We start from the raw sequence: 20,834 nt of genomic DNA, 5'->3' as shown, positions 1-20,834 counted from the left end.
CAGTGTTTTGGCTCCTCAGGATCCTCCAAATTCACTATAAGAAGTAATCTAACATCAATGTTCTCTCCCAAGTCTATGTCCTCAGCATTGAGGCCCTGGTTACACTCAATTGGACTACAACGGAACACACAGCCCGCGGGAGTGATGGAGATAGAGACTCTCACAATATTTATAAAGTATCTAGACAAGCAATTGAATGGTCGAGGCAGAGGTTATATGGCTCAAGTGCTGGAAAATGCAATGAGTACGCCATATTCATTATGGAGGAGAGTAACTGGAACAAAGGTTAGGTCAGGGAATAGAGTTTCCCCATTCCTCAGTAGTGGAAGTGTTCCCAGAGGGGTGAGGGGAAACACGTTTGTGCTCTGCTAATTGATTCACATATTAAATGTTTCATGGCTCCAATACCTTCTGATACCTTTATGTTTTTAAGTTGAGCAAGTCTCCAATATTCTATTTGTCCAGGACTATAGTGTGGCTCTGTGTTTAGTGCTTCCGAAAGTATATGACCAAAAGTATATTTACTTAGTCATTTTCCTTATCACTGTATATTTAAAACTGTTCATCTCCATTGTGACAATCAGTTGATCAGACTCTAGTCTGTTCGATATTGATAACTATGAAAAGCTGCAATACTTCTCCAATGTCAAGAAATGTTTATTTATTTTTTTAAACAAGGTGATTCTTGCATCTTTTCAAAACAAGTGCATTAACATTTACAAAAGTTATATGGCAAAGCAAAAATTAAATATAGAAAGCAATACATTACCATTTATTTACACTGAGTATCATTACTCCAAGATATTGGCACAAAAATTAACTCGCATTCAACAATCAACATTATAATAACCTCAAAAATAAATTTAAATTATAGGCACTATTTTGTTTAATACAAAATTAATTCATTTTTCAGTGTAAGCAAGTCTATTTTGCCCACAAGAGCTCAGTGCTGTTTGAGTGTCAAATTTCTGATCGTTTTTGTCTCATGCGGAGAAACAGATGCTTTTAATTTTATTCAATTTATTCTTAAGGTTTCAGTGAGGTTTCATTTGTGTCCAACTGTCGCAGTGCTGCAGCGTGTGAATGTTTGTGTATTATTCATGTCTTTTTTCAAAGAAGTTATTAAATACCAAAGGAATCCCACTATTGTGTACTGTCAGTGTTCATTGTCATCACGTGAAAGGAATCTTATAGCTTAGAATGAAATACGGTTTCCATCATTCCCTCTTGCTGTCCACTGGATCCTTCCTGCTTAAAGGTTTTGTCTATGATATTCATCATTTTCAAGTATTATATATCTCCTGTGGAAATGACTAAACCAAACATCCATTCTAAGGAGATTGCTTACTTCACAACATGCATTTCACACCTGTTTAAAAGCAAATTTTTGAAATTAAACTGCTCATTCTCTTATCTTTCAATATCTTAAGTCATCAAATCAAATAAAATAAATATAATTCTCGTTTAGGCAACTTCTCAGTGGAAAATGTTTAAACACATACCTGCACAAAAAAACGAAATAATGTTTATCGTATTACATTCAGATTTTTTTGCATGTAACACACTTATGTTCAAATGAATGAGAGTATTCTCTGCTTTTGCCAAATGTAAAACTGAGACAACAGGTTACTTCACCTGGTCTTTCAAATGAGTAAACAAAAAACAAAATAATTTAACTCTCTCGCTACTTGCACACATGGCACATGTTCACCACACATGAACTGCACATCTAGTCACATGTATCTCATGTTCAACTATCTATGTAGACTTATCATTCTATTCACTGTGTGCTCACCCATCACTTCACATACATCTCATCCACATTGTTCATCCCTAACCATTGTGTTCATATATTCCTGGCCAACTCGATCACTTCACATTCATCACACCATTATTTATTTACCAAGACTCCAACGCCAGGAATATGGCCACTAGGAAAGAATGCTTTCTTCTGAAATTGCATGAACTGCTTCCAGCTCATGTATCACCATACACCCTTTTTGAAATAATTAAACAATGGACTCTGGTGATTGACTATACGGTCAAATTAAATTGTTCCACAGCATCACTCAAAATAATAAACACACAGCTCCCTGCAGTAGTATGCAAATATATTTAAATGTAAACTCAAATTTTCATAAGAATACACACGCGTAGTGACTTCTTAAATGGTAATTACTGAATATAGTACCTACCAGGCTTCAGTATTTATTGAACAGCTCGAAGCAAGTTTATTTATATAACAGGATAACCAGTGCATAGTTTAGATAGAATTATGTTGCATTTTTATAAGCACTGTGGTATGATCAGATTACAATTTGAATGGACTAAGTTTTCACTACATATCTTATAAAGAAACACGTCATAAAAATGAACTAATCCTATTATGTGCTGATTGGTGAAAACTTGGCTGCACATTTACACCACTCTTTCCTGAGCCAGTGCTGTACAATTTGACAAACAAAATTGTGTAAAACCTGCTTAACACCAAGCCCTTTGGCAAGTTAGAATAAAAGTCACTTCATAAAAATGGACATTGAAATAGTTATGCACATTCAAATGTGTTCACTTCGATGGATACATTTTCTTAGTGTGGGCAAAGACTTAAACAAAGTGTCTCACTTACAATATATACTCAACTTTAGCCACTTATCCACAGTTTTGTCTGTACAGAGCACCATTTAGGTTACAACATGCTTTTTCTCACAAGCCATAGGTTGAAAGTTTCAGTCAGTTGCAATGTACAATGGAACACAACTCCAGTGATCACGGACAGATCATAAGTCACCTTTCTAATACATACCACCTTTTAGAAAAAAATACCTGTTTCTTTTTAATAATCAGCATCTTTACACCAAGGCTGACATGTCATTGTTGGGATATTATTGCAAGTCGCCACAAATTAAAATTGCATTCCCCTCACACCCAAAATTGTACTCAACAAAATAAGACTGTGTAATTTGAATACATATCACTGAAGGTGGTCACAACTGCAAAGATGATGATTTTTTTGGTGCTGAAACGAAATCAGAGTGCATTGGACTATGAATCACCGTGACTGTAGATCTGTTCTACGTGATGCTGGAATTGTCCCTTCCTTCCTTCCGAATACAAAATCTGCCACTGCTATATCTGATTGTACAAAAACAGGCATCCACAAATAGTCCACTTTACTTAATCTCTCAAAAGACTCAACGTTAATTATCCATTTTTCCCCAGCACTGGTTGTTGTAAGCTTTTTCTTTGGCATTTTTTGGGATTGTGTCCAGACTTTTATTATGTCTTAAATGTCAATATTATCTGCTCACTAGCATCAAAACAATGGACATAGTTATGGAAAAAACTGATTGTACATGGAAAAACTGATGTAAAAACTGATGTTTAATGTCAATAAAGTGCTACTCCATGATCTCCACCAACTTGTGCTGATTTATGGCAGAGAACTGGATTTTCTCAAATCCTGCTATATTTCCATGAACAGTCTATACAAGTCCTTTTGTTCCATGAACGTTCGTGAAATGAGCTTGAGACTGTTCTGAGTATTTAATTCAATAGCAACCATCTTTCCAGCTTTCATCTCTCATGTTGCCATACGTCTTCGGGACTGGCAATGATCTATAAATCAATTTACAAAAAGAGAAGTGAACTCATATGACTATACACAATTGTACTTACAAGTCAAACAAATCTCAAATGTGCCCACGAACATATACAAGGCCAGATGACCCTTCAAGCCTGCTTTGTCAGTCAATAAGATTGTGGTTGGTGTGACCTTGGTATCCAGTTTCCTGCTTATGCCCCTTAACCCTAGAATTTTCATCCCTACAGTTTAAAAAATTAAATACACAATGATAGGTAGGCATTTATTTTCACTGATTGTATCAATATCTTATAATTCCATATGCTGATTCATGTATAAAGTGGCCAATATACACAACATAAAGGCTCATTCATGTATAAAGTGGCCAATATACACAACATAAAGGACATGACCCACTTGGTGATTTTTTTGGCGACTGCCGGCATCATTGACTGACGTATCAGGTCACTGGAAAATAGGCGGCGTGATGACGTATGATGCGGCGGTGACGCAGTGTGATGACTAGAGCCAGGATTTTGCCATAAATGCCATGTGCCTTTTTATGCCTTTTTTGATGATTTCAGGAAGATAATGCCCTTTTCACAATTGAGGTCCTAAATCAGCCTTTTTTTGCCATTTTAACATAACTTACAAGAAAATTTACACCACCAGGGCGAAACCCGGCTGTAAGTGGGTGTTAAGTGGCGATTGGAGAGGGCTGCGTGGGAAAGGGTCCAGTCTTTGCAGACTGGAGTCATGCTTTAAGTTGTGTGAAATGGTGATTGGGGAGGTGTAGGTGGGGAAGGATCTTGTCTTTTCAAATTGAAGTCAAGCTGTGAGTAGGTTTGAACTGTTGGTTGGGGATGGGGTGTGGGGGTACCAGGGCTAAGTTTCTGTTTATTGAACCTGCAGTAGAACTCGTTCAGGTCGTTGGTCAGCTGACGATTGTCCAAGGAGCGGGGGGTTTTCCTCTTGTAGCTGGTGATTTCTTGCAAGCCCTTCCACACTGAAGAAGTCATTTGCTGAGAACTTGCTCCTCAACTTTTCAGAGTACCTTTCCTTGGCAGCTCCGATTCCTCTTCTCAGCTTGTACTTGGCCTGCCTGTAGAGGTCTGCATCCCTGCTCCTGTAGGATCTACCCCCGCAAGCATCAAAATGCCTTAAGTCAAGTCAAGTCAACGCCTTGTCAGAAACTGAACGATTTGGTGAGAGTATACGGGATGATATATTCTCTACAGACAACTGTGTGCTGTTTTGCAAAGCATGTGAGAAAGCAGTGAATCATAAGAAGAAATATTTCGTCTCCCTGCATGTACAGACAGCTAAACACAAGTCGGCAGCAGAGAAACTGAAGGTAGGAAATACCGAAGCCTGTCTGCTCACTACATTTACTGCTGGCTCCAGTCGCAAATCCGAGTTTGAGTGATCTGTGCAACGCATTAATTGATGCTGGAATTCCACCGTGGAAATTGGAAAACAAATCTCTGAGGTTTTTTAGGGAAATACACAGAGGAACATATACCAAGCGAGTCATCATTACGGAAAAATTATGTTGACAGCAACTTCAACATGGTTGTGTAGAAAATTAGAGATGAAGTTGCATGCAACAAAATATGGATCTCAATACACGAGACAACTGATGCTGTGGGGAGATATGTTGCCAATGTGGTCATCGGTACATTGGAGGCAGGTCAACCATCAAAGGAGTATTTCTTGACATCGGAAATATTGGAGAAGTCAAAGAGCACAACTATTGCTCAGTTGTTTACATCTTCACTTGCTGTACTTTGTACTTAAAGATCCTGGCGATGTAGGTAAAGAAATACAAGGAAAATGTGAGTGGGGGATTTTGGCTAACAAAGATCTTGAAGAAATACAAAACATAGCGAAAGTTCTCAAAAGTAGCTGTAATGCACAATACATCGACTTGAATATAGAGTTTATAGCTTGTTTCAGGTATGCACCAGTGACCTCAGCTGGGGTAGAAAGAAGTTTTTCACAACTGAAGCATATTCTGACAGACGACATAGTTTAACAGATAATTTGAAAAAAATGCTAGTAATTATGTGCAACCAGGCAACTTTGGTCATTTAATGTAGTATACCTTTATATTATAATTTTTAACCATATTTTGGTGGCGGAAATAAATGCCTTTTTATGTCTTTTTTGGGCAATAAATGCCTTTTTGTGCCTTTTTTGTAATTTTACTATGCCTTTTTGCCTGCCTATTTCGGAGATTTTTAGCGTCTAAACATCCTGGCTCTAGTGATGATGTATGACGCGGCAGTGACGGAACATGATGACGTATGACACGCGGTGTTTTTTCAAATGTCATTACATTTTATTGGCGCCTCTGGATTTTGAAATGTTCAAAATCTTTTGGCGATACTGATATGCCGCCAGCCCTTAAGCCTTTCAATGACTTGTCGCATTGATATAAATAGTATTAAAATCCAAAGTTTAAATCCAGAATTGTTATTGATTCAGCCATTGTTCAAGCTGCTCATGCAAAGAGATCTGAATATTAGGATATGACCATGGTGGAATATGACCATGGAGGAGACCAAGATGGCGCCTGCCTGCGGCGACTTTTGCGGAGTTCCGGAACCTAAAAGGCTTAGATACAACTTCAATCAACTCACCTGAAAACGGCAGAAAACGGTGCCGTTTCAGACAAGCTGCTTGAGCACCTCAAGGCTCTCGCAATTTCGCCATCTCCCGCAGCTGCGGGAGCCCCGGACTTTAAATTTCCCACGCAGGCTGGAAATCACCCGACTCGACTATGGATCACAGGTACTGTACCTTGAAACCCCGGGATGACCGCCAGAGCCGACGGGCTGGATCTTCCAGGATAAATGAAGCTGGAGCTGCAGCTGCCGACTTTGAAGGAGCTGGAGCTGCCGTCTGTGAGGGAATCCCCGTTCCAGCGCAGGTCGGCAGAACCAGCAGATACAGTGAGTACAGTACCTGGAAACAAAGGGGAAGCCTCCATTGTGTCCGGAAACGTGGCCGACGGGCAGGACTTCAGGTCAGAATGAAGCGCAGGGGACTTCGGCCCCCTCTCCCTACTATCCTACTGGCCAATGTACAGTCCCTTGAAAATAAAGTGGAGGACTTAAGGGCAAGGCTGCTTTATCAAAGGGAGCTGAGGGAAAGCTCTGTGTTCTGTTTCACAGAGACATGGCTCACCCCCAGATCCCCAGACTCAGCGGTCCAGCCTGAAGGGTTCTCCATCCACCGTATGGACCGTACACAGGCATCTGGGAAAGGGAGAGGAGGGGGCGTCTGCCTCATGGTCAACTCTGCGTGGTGCTCAGACGTGGCAGTCCTGTCCAACTCCTGCTCTCCACACCTCGAACATCTGGCGGTGAAGTGCCGTCCCTTCTACCTTCCAAGGGAATTCACCTCCATCATCCTGACCGCGGTCTACATCCCACCCCAGGCAGACGTCCGTCTGGCACTGGAGGAGCTGCACGCCGTGGTCAACAAACACCAGACGTCTTACCCCGAGGCATTTACCACCATTGCTGGGGACTTCAATAAGGCAAACATAAAGAAATCACTCCCTAACTTCCATCAACATGTCTCCTGCTGCACCAGAGGACCATACACCCTCGACCACTGCTACACCACCATCAAGAATGCCTATCGCTCTATCCCTCGCCCTAATTTCGGTAAATCAGACCATACCGCGGTGCTGCTTCTTCTTGCCTACAGGCAGCAATTGAAGTGCGCACCCCCATAGGTGAGGACAGTACAGAGCTGGTCGGGGGGGGGGGGGGGGGGGGGGGGGCCAGAGGAACAACTCCAGGACTGTTTGGAGTCTGCAGACTGGGAAATGTTCAAGGACTCGGCAACGGACTTGAACGAATATACCACAGTCGTCACAGACTTCATTAAGAAATGTGTGGAGGACTGCATCCCCATCAAAACCTTCCGAGTGTTTCCCAATCAGAAACCTTGGATGAACTTTGAGATCCGCACTCTTCTGAAGACCAGACACCGGGCATTCATGTCTGATGATGCAGTGGTCTACAAGAAGTCCAGATACGACCTTGGTAAGGCCATCAAAAATCTAAAAGGGACTTCTGCTCCAAACTGGAGGATGAGACAGATGTGCGGCAGCTGTGGCGGGGCCTGAATGCAATCACCTCCTACAAGGCGAAACCAGGAGGCAGCTCAAATGTCGGCGAAACATCACTCCCTGATGAGCTCAATGCGTTTTACGCACGCTTTGATAGGGAGAATACTGATGTGCCTTCCCAAGCCCCCATTCGCTGTGATGGTATCTCAATCTCAGTCACAGAGGCCGACGTCAGGAAATCCTTCAGAGGGGTGAACCCCCGAAAAGCACCTGGACCTGATGGTATACCCGGTCGTGTTCTAAAAACCTGTGCGGACCAACTGGCTGGAGTTTTTACGGACATTTTCAACCTGTCACTACTGAGGTCTGAGGTTCCCATCTGCTTCAAAAGGGCATCAATTATTCCAGTGCCCAAGAAGAGTAAGGTGACGTGCCTCAATGACTACCGACCTGTGGCACTAATGCCTGTGGTGATGAAGTGCTTCGAGAGGTTGATCATGGCGAAAATCAACTCCTACCTCGACAAAAACCTGGACCCACTGCAGTTTGCTTACCGCCACAACAGATCAACGGTGGATGCGATCTCGCTGGCCCTCCACTCCACTCTGGACCACTTGGACAACAAAAACTCATATGTTATTCATTGATTACAGCTCGGCATTTAATACTATCATCCCCTCCAAGCTGGTTACCAAACTCGCAGAACTGGGTCTCTGCGCATCCCTCTGCAATTGGATCCTCGACTTCCTCATCCACAGACCAGTCTGTTCGTATTGGTGGAAATGTGTCAGACTCGATAACAATCAGCACGGGAGCACCTCAAGGCTGCGTGCTCAGCCCCCTGCTGTACTCCCTTTATACTCATGACTGCGTAGCCGGTCATAGTGCGAACTCCATCATCAAGTTCGCTGACGACACCACTGTCATGGGACGTATCACTGATGGGGATGAATCAGAGTATAGAAGAGAGATCGAGCAACTGTCCATATGGTGCCAGCACAATAACCTGGCCCTCAACACCAGCAAAACCAAGGAACTGATTGTGGACTTTGGAAGGAATAGGATGGGGACCCACAGTCCCGTTTATATCAACGGGTCAATGGTTGAAAGGGTCAAGAGCTTCAAATTCCTGGGCGTGCACATCTCTGAAGATCTTTCCTGGTCCGAGAACACTGATGCAATTATCAAGACAGCACATCAGCGCCTCTACTTCCTGAGAAGATTACGGAGAGTCGGTTTGTCAAGGAGGACTAACTTCTACAGGTGCACAGTCGAGAGCATGCTGACCGGTTGCATCGTGGCTTGGTTCGGCAACTTGAGTGCCCTGGAGAGGAAGAAACTACAAAAAGTAGCAAACACTGCCCAGTCCATCATCGGCTCTGACCTTCCTTCCATCGAGGGGATTTATTGAAGTCGCTGCCTCAAAAAGGCTGGCAGTATCATCAAAGACCCACACCATCCTGGCCACACACTCATCTCCCAGCTACCTTCAGGTAGAAGGTGCAGGAGCCTGAAGACTGCAATGACCAGGTTCAGGAATAGCTACTTCCCCACAGCCATCAGGCTATTAAACCTGGCTCAGACAAAACTCTGAACATTAATAACCCATTATTTGTCATTTTGCACTTTATCAGTTTATTTATTCATGTGTTTTGTAGTCAATGCCTATTATGTTCTGTGTGCTGAAGCAAATCAAGAGTTTCATTGTCCTATCAGGGACACATGACAATAAACTTGAACTTGAATATGGATGCTTTAAATCGTGAACAAGGCAATTAATCAGAAATAGATACATGCAAGATTAAGTTGCCTGGACTTTGACCTGGTGTAAATGTCTCAAATCTATATTTTATGACTTTAGACTTTAGAGACACAGCATGGACCCACTGAGTCCACGCCAACTAATGATCCTCGTATACTAACACTAACCTACACACTAGAGGTAATTTTACTGAAGCCAGTAAAAACCTGTATGTCTTTGCAGTGTGCGAAGAAACTGGAGTCCCCGGTGAAAACCCCACGTGGTCACAGGGAGAACGTACAAACTCTGTACAAACAGCACCCGTAATCAGGTTCATGCTCAATTTTAAGTGATTGAAAATATATACTGTCTAGAAAGCAAAACATATTCTATTCTGTCAAAGCTAAACAGAGTTACAAAATGTCACAGGGAAGTATTTCTGTCGAGTTAATCAAGCACAATTTACATTAGTTTGTAAAATAATAGATGCCAACCCACGCAGAAAATTGGGTGATGCAGATTGATTTAATCACCTTTTAAGACTGGACTAACTTCATCTTCTGCAGTTGTATAGGGCTCTGGTAAGACCACAACTGTATTGCGTACAGTTTTGGTCTCCTAATTTGAGGAAGGACATCCTTATGATTGAGGCAGTTTAGGTTCACAAGATTGATCCCCAGGATGGCGGGACTGTTATATGAGGAAAGATTAAAAAGACTAGACTTGTAATCACTGGAGTTTAGAAGGATGAGGGGGCGATCTTATAGAAACATATAAAATTATAAAAGGATTGGGCAAGGCGCTCCCGTGTGGGCGGCCCGGCTCCCGGCTGGAAGGCGCTCCCGTGTGGGCGGCCCGGCTGGAAGGCGCTCCCGTGAGGGCGGCCCGGTGCGGGGCTGAGACGCTCCCGTGAGGGCGGCCCGGTGCGGGGCTGAGACGCTCCCGTGTGGGCGGCCCGGTGCGGGGCTGAGACGCTCCCGTGTGGGCGGCCCGGTGCGGGGCTGAGACGCTCCCGTGTGGGTGGCCCGGTGCGGGGCTAAGACGCTCCCGTGTGGGCGGCCCAGTGCGGGGCTGGAAGGCGCTCCCGTGTGGGCGGCCCGGCTCCCGGCTGGAAGGCGCTCCCGTGTGGGCGGCCCGGAGCAGGGCTGAGACGCTCCCGTGTGGGCGGCCCGGTGCGAGGCTGAGACGCTCCCGTGTGGGTGGCCCGGTGCGGGGCTGAGACGCTCCCGTGTGGGCGACCCGGTGCGGGGCTGAGACGCTCCCGTGAGGGCGGCCCGGTGCGGGGCGGAGACGGTGCTCCGGTGGCAGCGACCTGAATCCGGGGCTCGGCCGCGGGCCAGTGGACGACATCGTCGGGTGCTCGCGGGTCACAGGTTGATGCGTGTTTTCCGGAGCTCCCGTGGCAACAACTGCGTCCGCTGGACTGGAGGGCGGCAGCTTCGACCACCCCCGGGCTGCGGAGCTTGAACCGCGGGACTGACTTACCATCGCCCGGTGGGGTATAGCCTCGGCGCAGAGGGAGAAGAGGAGGGAAGAGACAGCAACCCTAAGACTTTTGCCTCCATCACAGTGAGGAGGTGCTTGGTGAACTCACTGTGGTGGATGTTAATTTGTGTTTATTGTGTGTTGTTTATTATTACATGTATGGCTGCAGGCAACGACATTTCGTTCAGACAGAAAGGTCTGAATGACAAATAAAGGATTCAATTCGATTCAATTCAAAGCTAGATGCAGGAAAAATGTTCCCGATGTTGGGCGAGTCCAGAACCAGGGGCCAGTCTTAGAATAAAGGGGAGGCCATTTAAGACATTTTCACCCAGAGAGTTGTAAATTTGTGGAATTCCCTGCCAGAGGGCAATGGAGGCCAAATCACTGGATGGATTTAAGAGAGAGTTCGATAGAGCTCTAGGGGCTAGTGGAAACCTATTTTCGATGTTTCTATGTATCCAGATGTGGAACTTTTGCAAGTCACTTAGAATTAAACCACAGGTCCTCTCCAGTTTAAGATTACCCAATTTATGTACCGCTCATACATATCCACCCATACATATTTGGTAGCACAGGCTACAATATTCCCCCAGAGTGCGCACATCTAGCTCAGTGTGGACTAGTTTGTTAGGATACTTACAACAGGTGCAAGTTGCATCATTTATGTAAGGGACATATGGTTTAATGAGCACCATGGATTGTGCTGACATAAATCATGCTCAAAATAGCATCATCCACTTTTCAAGCTGTAGGTTTTCCATTTGTCCTTGGGGTGCAGGATATTCGTTCCAAAAAATGAGGTCTAAATTCCGTGAAAGCTTGAGACAATCATTGTCAATTCTTGTTCTCAGTCATGCTAAATAAGGGAGAGGCATTGATTCGTGTCTACTGAAGATGTTGTTTTCACTCACTCTCTTACCTTCTAACAGGCTGTGCAAGCTTACTCCGAGGCACTGATGATCCCCCTCCAGCAGAGGCATTAGGTCGCGGCAAGCCACTGCGAATCCCCGCACTCTGACCTTTATTCGTTGGAGTGCCACTTGAAGGACTGTGATTTGGCGAGCCGAGAGACTGAGCAGACGGCCCAGTTGCAGAGCTATTATGACTGGTTGCGGAGCCTGCAGAGGCAGGCGCTGGATTGACCATCGCTTTCAGTGGCTGTCGAAGAGATAATGGTGATGGTGTGGTTGGAAGTCGGAGTTTACATGGAGAAGGTACTGTAAATAACAAACAAGTAGTTTGTTTTAGACATTTCATGTGATCTTACAATCATTTCAATATGGGTTTCGCACTTTAACATTAGTACTTCCAAGATTGAAATCCTATCTACCAAAATTCTTTCATCGATTACAAACTAAACGGGAAAAAAAAACCCAGAACAAGTGGGCTGCTCTTGCTAATAATATCTTAAGATTATTTCAAAAATGATGATACCATTAGGTCATAAGTCTTACAGCATGGAAACTGGCCCATCGGCCCAACTTTTCCACGACGACTGCCACACCCCATCTACACTACTCCCAACTGTCTGCGTTTGGTCCATATCCTTCTAAACTTATCCTAACCATGTACCTGTCTAAATGTATTTTAAATGTTGTGATAGTACCTGCCTTAAACACCTGTTCTGGCAGCTCATTACAAATACACACCACCTTTTGTATAAAAAAAAATAACCCCTCGGGTTCCTATTATATCTCCCCCCCCCCCCCCCGTTTTGACGAATGCAATCAACCTGGCGTGCACATTCAAACAGATCAAATAGAATAAATTGTCTTACAACTTTAGGCTGTGCACATCCACCTTCATACAACTTAAGACGTTCTGCACCTCACATATTTGAGCATCTGCTCTTATATATTTGTAGAAAGCTTTCTAGAGTTCCACATCCAAACAAAATATCCAAAACCACGCGGACTCCTATCATGCATACAGCAAGCACTTTTTTTGGTTGAGGGGAATATTTCAAGTATTTAAATTAATTATTCATGAAAATAATTAATTTTATGAATCAAACATTTGTACCATTTGATAGTACTTTAGGGTTTTTTTTTTAAATGCCACAGGAAATTGCAAGATTCCATGGCATTCAAAAACCCTCAAAAATAAATGCCTGGTTCTTCTCCATTATATCTTGTTGGCAGATATGAAATATTCAAATTCTCGATCCATTTGAAGTTAAAAAAAAAGCCTTGTCTGTACTTCATGGGTTAATTCCTTTCCTCTGGACAGCTGGTGAAAATTAATCTAATTTTAAGTTCATGCTCCACATTAACTTTTATCAAATGTCAGATATTACTCACCAGTTCCACTCTAATACCAGCAGTGCATTTTATGGATTATTGATCATGTGAAACTATATGAATCTCCATTATCATCAAATTCATTCCTCAAGAGTTTTTTTATGGACAGGAAACAGGTGGTTTCTAAGCATCACAGTGTCAGTGTAAGGAGGGGAAATGAGGTTATATCTCAGGGCTGCCAACTCTCATGCTTTGAGCGTGAGAATAACGCATTTCGACAAATTCTCACTCCTTCACGCTGATCACAAATTTCTCACGCTTTGTCGTGAGAAATTCTGTGATCAACGAAAATTTCAAAACTAATATCAACGGCATTTGCCACGGGAGTTGGAAGCAGAAGCAGCTGCGGGAACAGGTGCGGACGGGGAGTGGGGATGGCGAGTGTTTGCTGGGCTGGCGAGTCGCTCACTGCAACTCCGGCCATGGAGCAGCCTCAGTGCAAGAGGCGGAGGCGTTGGAAGCGTTGCGCTGCTGCCGTGAGAGTCTCTGTGCCAAATTCGCCCAGGTGACCAGCATGGATCAGGCTGCGGCTTGGTGCATCCTGGAGGACAACCAGTGGCTGCTGGAAGTAAGTACCAAGCACTGGGTAGAAACGGTGGAAGATAGTGGACTTCAAATGGGAGTGGTTGGAGAAAGCACCCTGCTTGCCTGCTAGATTTTCACTTACTGTAACTGCAGGAAAAATGTTCCTAATGTTGGGGGAGTTCAGAACCAGGGGTCACAGTTTAAGAATAAAGGGTAGGCCAGTTAGGACTCAGATGAAGACAAACTTTCTTCACGCAGAGAGTTGTGAATCTGTGGAATTCTCTGCCACAGAAGGCAGTGCAGGCCAATTCACTGGATGTTTTTAAGAGAGAGTTACATTTAGTTCTTGGGGCTAATGAAATCAAGGGATATGGGGAAAAAACCCAGAAAGAGGCACTGATTTTAGATGAATAGCCATGATCATATTGAACGGCAGCTGGCTCGAAGGGCTGAATGGTCTTTTCCTGCATCTATTTTCTATGTTTCTATGCTTGTTGAGTATATGGCAATAAAACTCAATCACTTGATTTTGAAGCATTCATGCATGGTGGAGGTATAATGGCATCATCGAGTGATACAGTGTGAAAACAGGCCATTTGGCACAACTTGCCCACACCTGCCAACATGTTCCAGCTACGCTACTTGCTTTTGGTCCATACCTCCAAACCTGTCCTATCCATGTATCAGTCTAACTATTTCTTAAATGTTGGGATGGTCCCTCCCTCAACTACCTCCTCTGGCAGCTTGTTCCATACACCCACCACCATTTGTGTGGATAAAGTTACCCCTTAAAAAGTTACCTCTTAAAAATAATGAATACAAAAAACATTGAAATCATACTTCTACAATGCACTAAAACATGATTTTAATACATCAAATTTAAAAAAGTCCCTACCCTGGGAGGGAGACACCCCACTTCCACACCCTCTCCCCACCTAGTTGCTCCACTCCCTCACCGGGTACCCAATGATGAATATCTTCCATTCCGGAGGTTTGACTTTTATGATGCCATTTAAACTTCACTCCCCCCCCCCCCCCCCCCCCCCCCCCGGTGGCTACACTCCCTCGGGCTTGGTCTCTCGCAATTTCTCACTCCGCACTCTTATCCAATGTTGGCAGCCCTGTTATATCTTGAAGATACAACCATAACTTTCTCTAAAGCAGGCCTTAATGAAATGATGGTGAGCAATGCCTTATTATTTTCCCCATAGGCATGGAGAAACTGTTAAAATTGGCTATTTTGTACTGCTTCACTCTGTTTACATAGTAGGATGGGCAACAGAAGAACAGGCCGGTTTCACCCCTTGGATATGACATTTTGCGGAAATGTAGCTATTTTTAAATAGGGCCTTTCTTTGGAGGTTAAAAACAAGATTTTTCCATGTTAGAGTACCATCCAAGCTGCTGGAAATAGCATGAATGAAACTAGACAAACAATTTTGACACAAAACTTTGCCTATTTCCTTCGCTCCATAGATGCTGCCTCTCCCGCTGAGTTTCTCCAGCATTTTTGTCTACAAACAATTGACAATAACTTGTTTACAAGCAATAAACAAGTATCCACGTGTCCCATGAACTTAAAATACAGATAATTGGGTGTTCATTCCCTCACGATTGCTTTGAAGGGAGGTTTAGTCATTATCATTTTGCTCCCTGTGGGAGCTTGCTGCACACAAACTGCATTACAACAGTGGTTGTGCTTCTTAAGTACATACACGTCTATGTGGCTTAGGACATTTGCTATTGTCATTTGAAGTTGTTACAGTCCTCAAGTTGGTGTCATTTACAATTTTTTCTCAATTCTTACTTTATCTTTTAATTAGATAATTTGAACACCTGGAGTAATCTGGGCAGAAGGCCTTTTGAAATGTCTGCAAAATGTACTCTTCCGTTTAGATTTTAATGCATACTTACTCGCTGAAGCTTGTTGCTGAATACGTGGTACACCCCCATTTGGCACTTGTAAATTCGAATCACAACTTCTACTGTTTTTAACAGATTCTGGTGACTGGATATTAGATGCCCTGGATAGATTTGGAAGACTGCGTCTTAACTTTTCTAGGACAGAGAAATATCGAAGATATTACCCTTTAAACGTCAAACAAAACCATGCAAAATAATTTTCTTAGGGAGTACTGCAGTCAATATTATATAATTTCAAATCTTGAATTTTGTTAGGTTATATTTGAATTTCCTAGCTTTACTTTATTGAACCAAGTAACACTGAAATTAATAGGAAACGGTAAGTTCTGTGCTGCTCTTTGTGTCATAGGGAAAATTGTAGACTTTTTTTTAGGTTGAATGAAGTTTTCCTTTTCAGTGACTTGAATGTGAATGAGATGCAGTAGGAATAGGCCGATCAGCCCTTCGTGCCTACTCTACCATTTAATAAAATATCTGATCCAATTATGACCGCAACAATCCTTTCCTATTTTCTCCCCATATCCTTTGACTTCCTTGTAGTTCAATCTCCATTCTGAATATATTCAACGACTATCTTTACAGCTCTCCAGTTCATGCTTATTATTTGGAAAAGTAAAGGAGTGGCCAGTGTTTCCGTCATGACATTCTCATCGTGAAACACAGGAAACTTTATTACTTAACTACTGAACATTGAATTGTAAAGGAGGCAAAAATGAGGGCATGTACAGAAAGTGGTCATGCTATTGAAGATGCAGATACTGTCAAATATATCAATACTGCAAATATATAACATTTAAAACATGCAAGTATGTTCATTAGAACTCCACAATCACCCCAATAAAGCTGAATACAATATACAAGAAAAATCTGATTATTCATAGCAATTTACGAATCTGGAGACAAGTAAAATTTAATCTTAAACTAAGAAATCTATCTCTTCTTTCTCCAATAGCCAATAACCCGTCGTTCAAACCATCTATTATAGATAAAACGTTTATTCATTGGGAAAGACTAGGAATTAAAAAGGTTGGAGATTTGTACGAAATGGGAAACCTCTTATCATTCCAGAAATTACAATCAAAATAGTCTGAAAGGTAATCAATATTTTAGATATCTTCAAATTCGAGATTATTTGAAAACATATACCCACGAATACCAAACTCTGTTGCCAGATATATTAGATGAAGGTATGAATAGAAACGCAGTCAAATAATTTAATATCTTACTTGTACAATATCCTTCTAAATATAGAAACTCCATCGTCAGATGTAATTAGAAGAGAGTGGGAACAGGAATTAAGCCTAAAAACCCCCAAAGACAGATGGGAAAAATATCTCCTATATATACATAATTGCTCGATTAATGTAAAACATATTCTAATCTAATTTAAAATACTACACAGACTATATTACTCAAAAACCAAATTCAACAAAATGTTTCCAAATGTATCTCCTATCTGCGACAAATGTCTATCTCAAGAAGCAACTACAGGTGCACAACCTTTTATCCGGAGTTCCGGAAACCGAAAAGCTCCGAAAACCGGACATTTTTTCCAGGATGTCGTCTGCACACCAAAGCTCGCGTTTGGCGCCAAACTTGACCCGAAACGACCCACGGTCAACCCAGGTCTGTACTACTGTAGCAGTTGCCTCCTCCCCGGAGACCGGGGAGACACTTAAACATCTGTAAATCATTGCTTAAATGTTAGTCAGTTAGTTTGGAGGGCTTTTATGTGAAGGGGAGGGGGGGGGGGGTGAAGGGGGAAACTTTAATTCTTAGTCCCCTACCTGGTCGGAGAGGCGGGGAGCGGGCAATGCCTTACCGGGTCGCCGTGCGGTAAGCTCCGGAGCGCTGTGGCCGCCGACTCCCAACATCGCGGAGCTGGGGCCACGGGCGGCGCCGGTTGTAGCTCCGACCCCGGCAACTCTACCCCTGGCTGCGCGGCGCTCCAAATCCAGCGCGGCCCGCGGCCGGACGCCCGCAGCCCCAGCTCCGCGATGTTGTGTGTCGGCGGCCACAGCGCTCCGGAGCTTACCGCACGGCGACCCGGTAAGGCATTGCCCGCTCCCCGCCGGTATCCCAGCGCTGCGACGCCGTTGACTCCCAACATCGCGGAGCTGGGGCTGCTGGCGTCCGGCCGCGGGCGGCGCTGGATTTGGAGCGCCGCGCAGCCAGGGGTAGAGTTGCCGGGGTTGGAGCTCCATCCGGCGCCGCCCGCAGCCCCCAGCTCCACGATGTTGTGTGTCGGCGGCCACAGCGCTCCGGAGCTTACTGCACGGCGACCCGGTAAGGCATTGCCCGCTCCCCGCCTCTCCGACCAGGTAGGGGACTAAGAATTAAAGTTTCCCCCTTCACCCCCCCTCCCCACCACATAAAATCCCTCCAAACTAACGGACTAACATTTAAGCAATGATTTACAATGATTCCCCGGTCTCCGGGGAGGAGGCAGCCGCTCCAGACTTTTCAAGCCGCCCGTGCTACCTACCTAATCTACGCTAAAAATCTTCCATTCGGAAATCCGAAAAATTCCGAAATCCGAGAAGTGTCTGGTCCCAAGGCTTTTGGATAAAAGGTTGTGCACCTGTATAACACATTTTGGAAAGAAATTTTTGAAATATTCTCAAAATTATTAAAAACAAAACTGGACCCCCATACAGAATTTATTATTTTTGGAACAACAGGAGCCTGTTCTGAGCTATCAATATTTCAAAGACGTTTCCTCAATTACGGCCTGATAATGGCAAAAAAACTCATACTTAAATTTTGGAAAAATGCATCCACCCCAACTCTTAAAATGTGGATCACAAGCATGTCTGAGACGCTACATCTTGAAGATATGATTCGTCTTAGCAGGAAAATCAGAGCAATTTTTAAAGATATGGTCTCCCTTCATTGATTCATTACAAGCAAAATAAGGTGCAACACAACTTCGGAATTAAACCGATTTACGGACAGGGTGATGGGTTTGGTGAGAAACGAAGTAGGTACATCAACACGTTTTTTTTTCTTTTCTTTTTATTATTTTCCGTTTTTGTCTTTTTATTTATTTATTAAAAAAAAAGTTTTTACTTATTCACTCTGCGACTACACTCTTTGGTAGTTTAGGGGTAACACATTCACAAGCTCTTTCACTCTCTCTTTCTTGCTCTTTTTCTCTCTTTCTATTTCATTTTTGTCAAAATTAAAATGGAAGATGTACAATAAATGTATTTTGTCATATGCCGTGGTTTATACTACTGTACACTGCTAATAAAAATATTATTAAAAAAAATAGAGCTCCACAATCAATCAGTTACCTTCATTTTTTATGATATTACATTGGAGGTCTGATGCATGCCCTTGTAGAGATAGACGAGGTTGTTGCAGACGACTGATCATGGGTTGTGGGGAGACAGATGCCCTCCCATAATCCAGACTTCGTGCAGGAGAGCGTGAGCGTGGAGAATTCCTGGGTGAATGCCGGGGTGAAGCTCGAGGGGTGTGCCGTGGAGACGGAGTGAAACGGTTTAGCGGCGGGTGCAAAACTTGAGGAGCGCAATCTTCTTCATCTTCTAGACTCTGAACATCAAACTCCTGATCACTGAATGTACCTCGTCTTGTTGAATGGCAAGACGAACCAGAACTACGTCTTGAAGTACTTGCTGCATACTCCTGTCTAAGACCTAGTGATAATAAAATGTAGCTGAATAAAACACCTTACATCGTCCATAAACTTAAATTCATCCAAACTCTCCCACCCATATCCTAGCACTTGTTGTGTTTCCGGTCTTCTTGCTACTTTATAAAGAATTGCAAACATAACCTTCTCTTTCTCACATTATATCCTATATATGCCACTCCTTAACTTCCACAGAAAGCCCAAGTTAACTTAATTCCTCATCCTAACTCCACCCCTTATTGGCGCACTGGAGAATCTCCAATTGTAATTATTGTGCATCCTCCTTTGGAATTCCCTTGCTGTGTGCCTTGGTCCCTCTATCGGACTGACTAAAACTCATCTCTTATACAAAACTACAATATTTAATTTGCCCCAGCATCAAATATTGCCTGATAAAACTCTTGTGAAGTACCATGAAACCTGCCATATGAACTCAAGTTATTATCCATTGGAAGTAACTTAAAAAAAAGAATTCAGTAACCAAGAAAGCAAACAAACTTAAATGTTTCCAGTTCCAGCTAGACACAGAAAGGAAATGTCGTAGAACTATAAGGGAACAATATTAATAATTGTAAGAAGGAAATGGCGAACACAAAAAAAGTGACAGAATCAGTTCACGTTTCACATTAATACTTACTCTCTTCCTGCATACGAGCTAAGATTTGCACGTCTGTGACGTCAGCAAGCTTGTAGCCAGATCCCAACGAGTCGTCATCTACTTCAGAAGCACTTAACTCACTATCCACAGATGAAGGGGGGCTAATTAGGGCATTTTGGTCTGTAGAACCTTTAAAATGATCTAACGTGGAAAGAAGAGGAACATTGCATTTGTTTGTTTTGGCTCTTGCATATATAGTAGACATGTTAGATTATTTGTACTTCAACAAAATTTGGGCACAAATGGACAAAACAGAAGAGACCAATTCTACCTTTGTCTCTACACAATGGAAGCTTTCCAAGGGGTCACAGAAAAATTAGTATGTGAAAAAATGATATAACCAGAAGATTGGAAAACAATGATAACATTATTTAATATATCAGAGGCAAAATTGGATCATTATGCCTATTCTGACTATCTGGTAGTTACCCAATTCGTAAATGCATTCTTCATCAAATATTAATCCAATCACAGTAAAAATTATGATTGAAGAGCCAAATGGCCTACTCCTGCACCTATTGTCTATTGATTGGATTTTCATTCATCACCCTCAGTTTTGCAAAGCAATGCCTATTCTAAAGAACACCAATTATAAGTTTTGCAATGCAATACCTCCTCATACTTTTATTTTTGCTAATCACTATCTTTCTGCCAAAGGGAACAGCTTCTCCTTATTTGTTCTGAAGCCACATACCTTTCTAATACAAAGGATGCATTGGCCTTGGAAAGAAGGCAGCACAAATTTACCAGAATGTTACTAGAACTCCAAGAGTTAGATTACGAGGAGAGATTTAAAAAAAATAGGTTTGCATTATGTGGAATACTGAAGTTTAAGGGATTTTATTGAGGGTGTAACTAGGAAAATGTACAAGGGAGA

The 20,834-nt window shown here is 43.0% G+C and overlaps 1 protein-coding gene across 2 annotated transcripts in view; it reads right to left on the bottom strand.

Moving 5' to 3' along the window:
* Nucleotides 1–641: 641 nt before the first annotated feature.
* slain2 (SLAIN motif family member 2) overlaps nt 642–20,834 on the bottom strand; it is a 45,581-nt gene continuing 25,388 nt past the window's right edge. Inside the window, exons 4-8 of one of the 2 annotated variants that reach the window (XM_033028239.1) lie at nt 19,937–20,098; nt 18,938–19,303; nt 15,633–15,776; nt 11,813–12,110; nt 643–3,615 (exon numbers count right to left, since the gene is read on the bottom strand). In XM_033028239.1, the coding sequence (XP_032884130.1) occupies nt 3,549–3,615; nt 11,813–12,110; nt 15,633–15,776; nt 18,938–19,303; nt 19,937–20,098 (1,037 nt within the window). In that variant the 3' untranslated portion in view covers nt 643–3,548. Of the gene's footprint in view, nt 3,616–11,812; nt 12,111–15,632; nt 15,777–18,937; nt 19,304–19,936; nt 20,099–20,834 lie in introns of both variants that reach the window. The other variant, XM_033028249.1, reaches the window with a different exon arrangement.

The sequence above is a fragment of the Amblyraja radiata genome, chromosome 1 (assembly GCF_010909765.2).
Source record: "Amblyraja radiata isolate CabotCenter1 chromosome 1, sAmbRad1.1.pri, whole genome shotgun sequence".
NCBI classification, from domain to species: domain Eukaryota; kingdom Metazoa; phylum Chordata; class Chondrichthyes; order Rajiformes; family Rajidae; genus Amblyraja; species Amblyraja radiata.
Note: the sequence above shows the minus strand (reverse complement) of the source record. Positions and strands in the feature narration are given on the sequence as shown.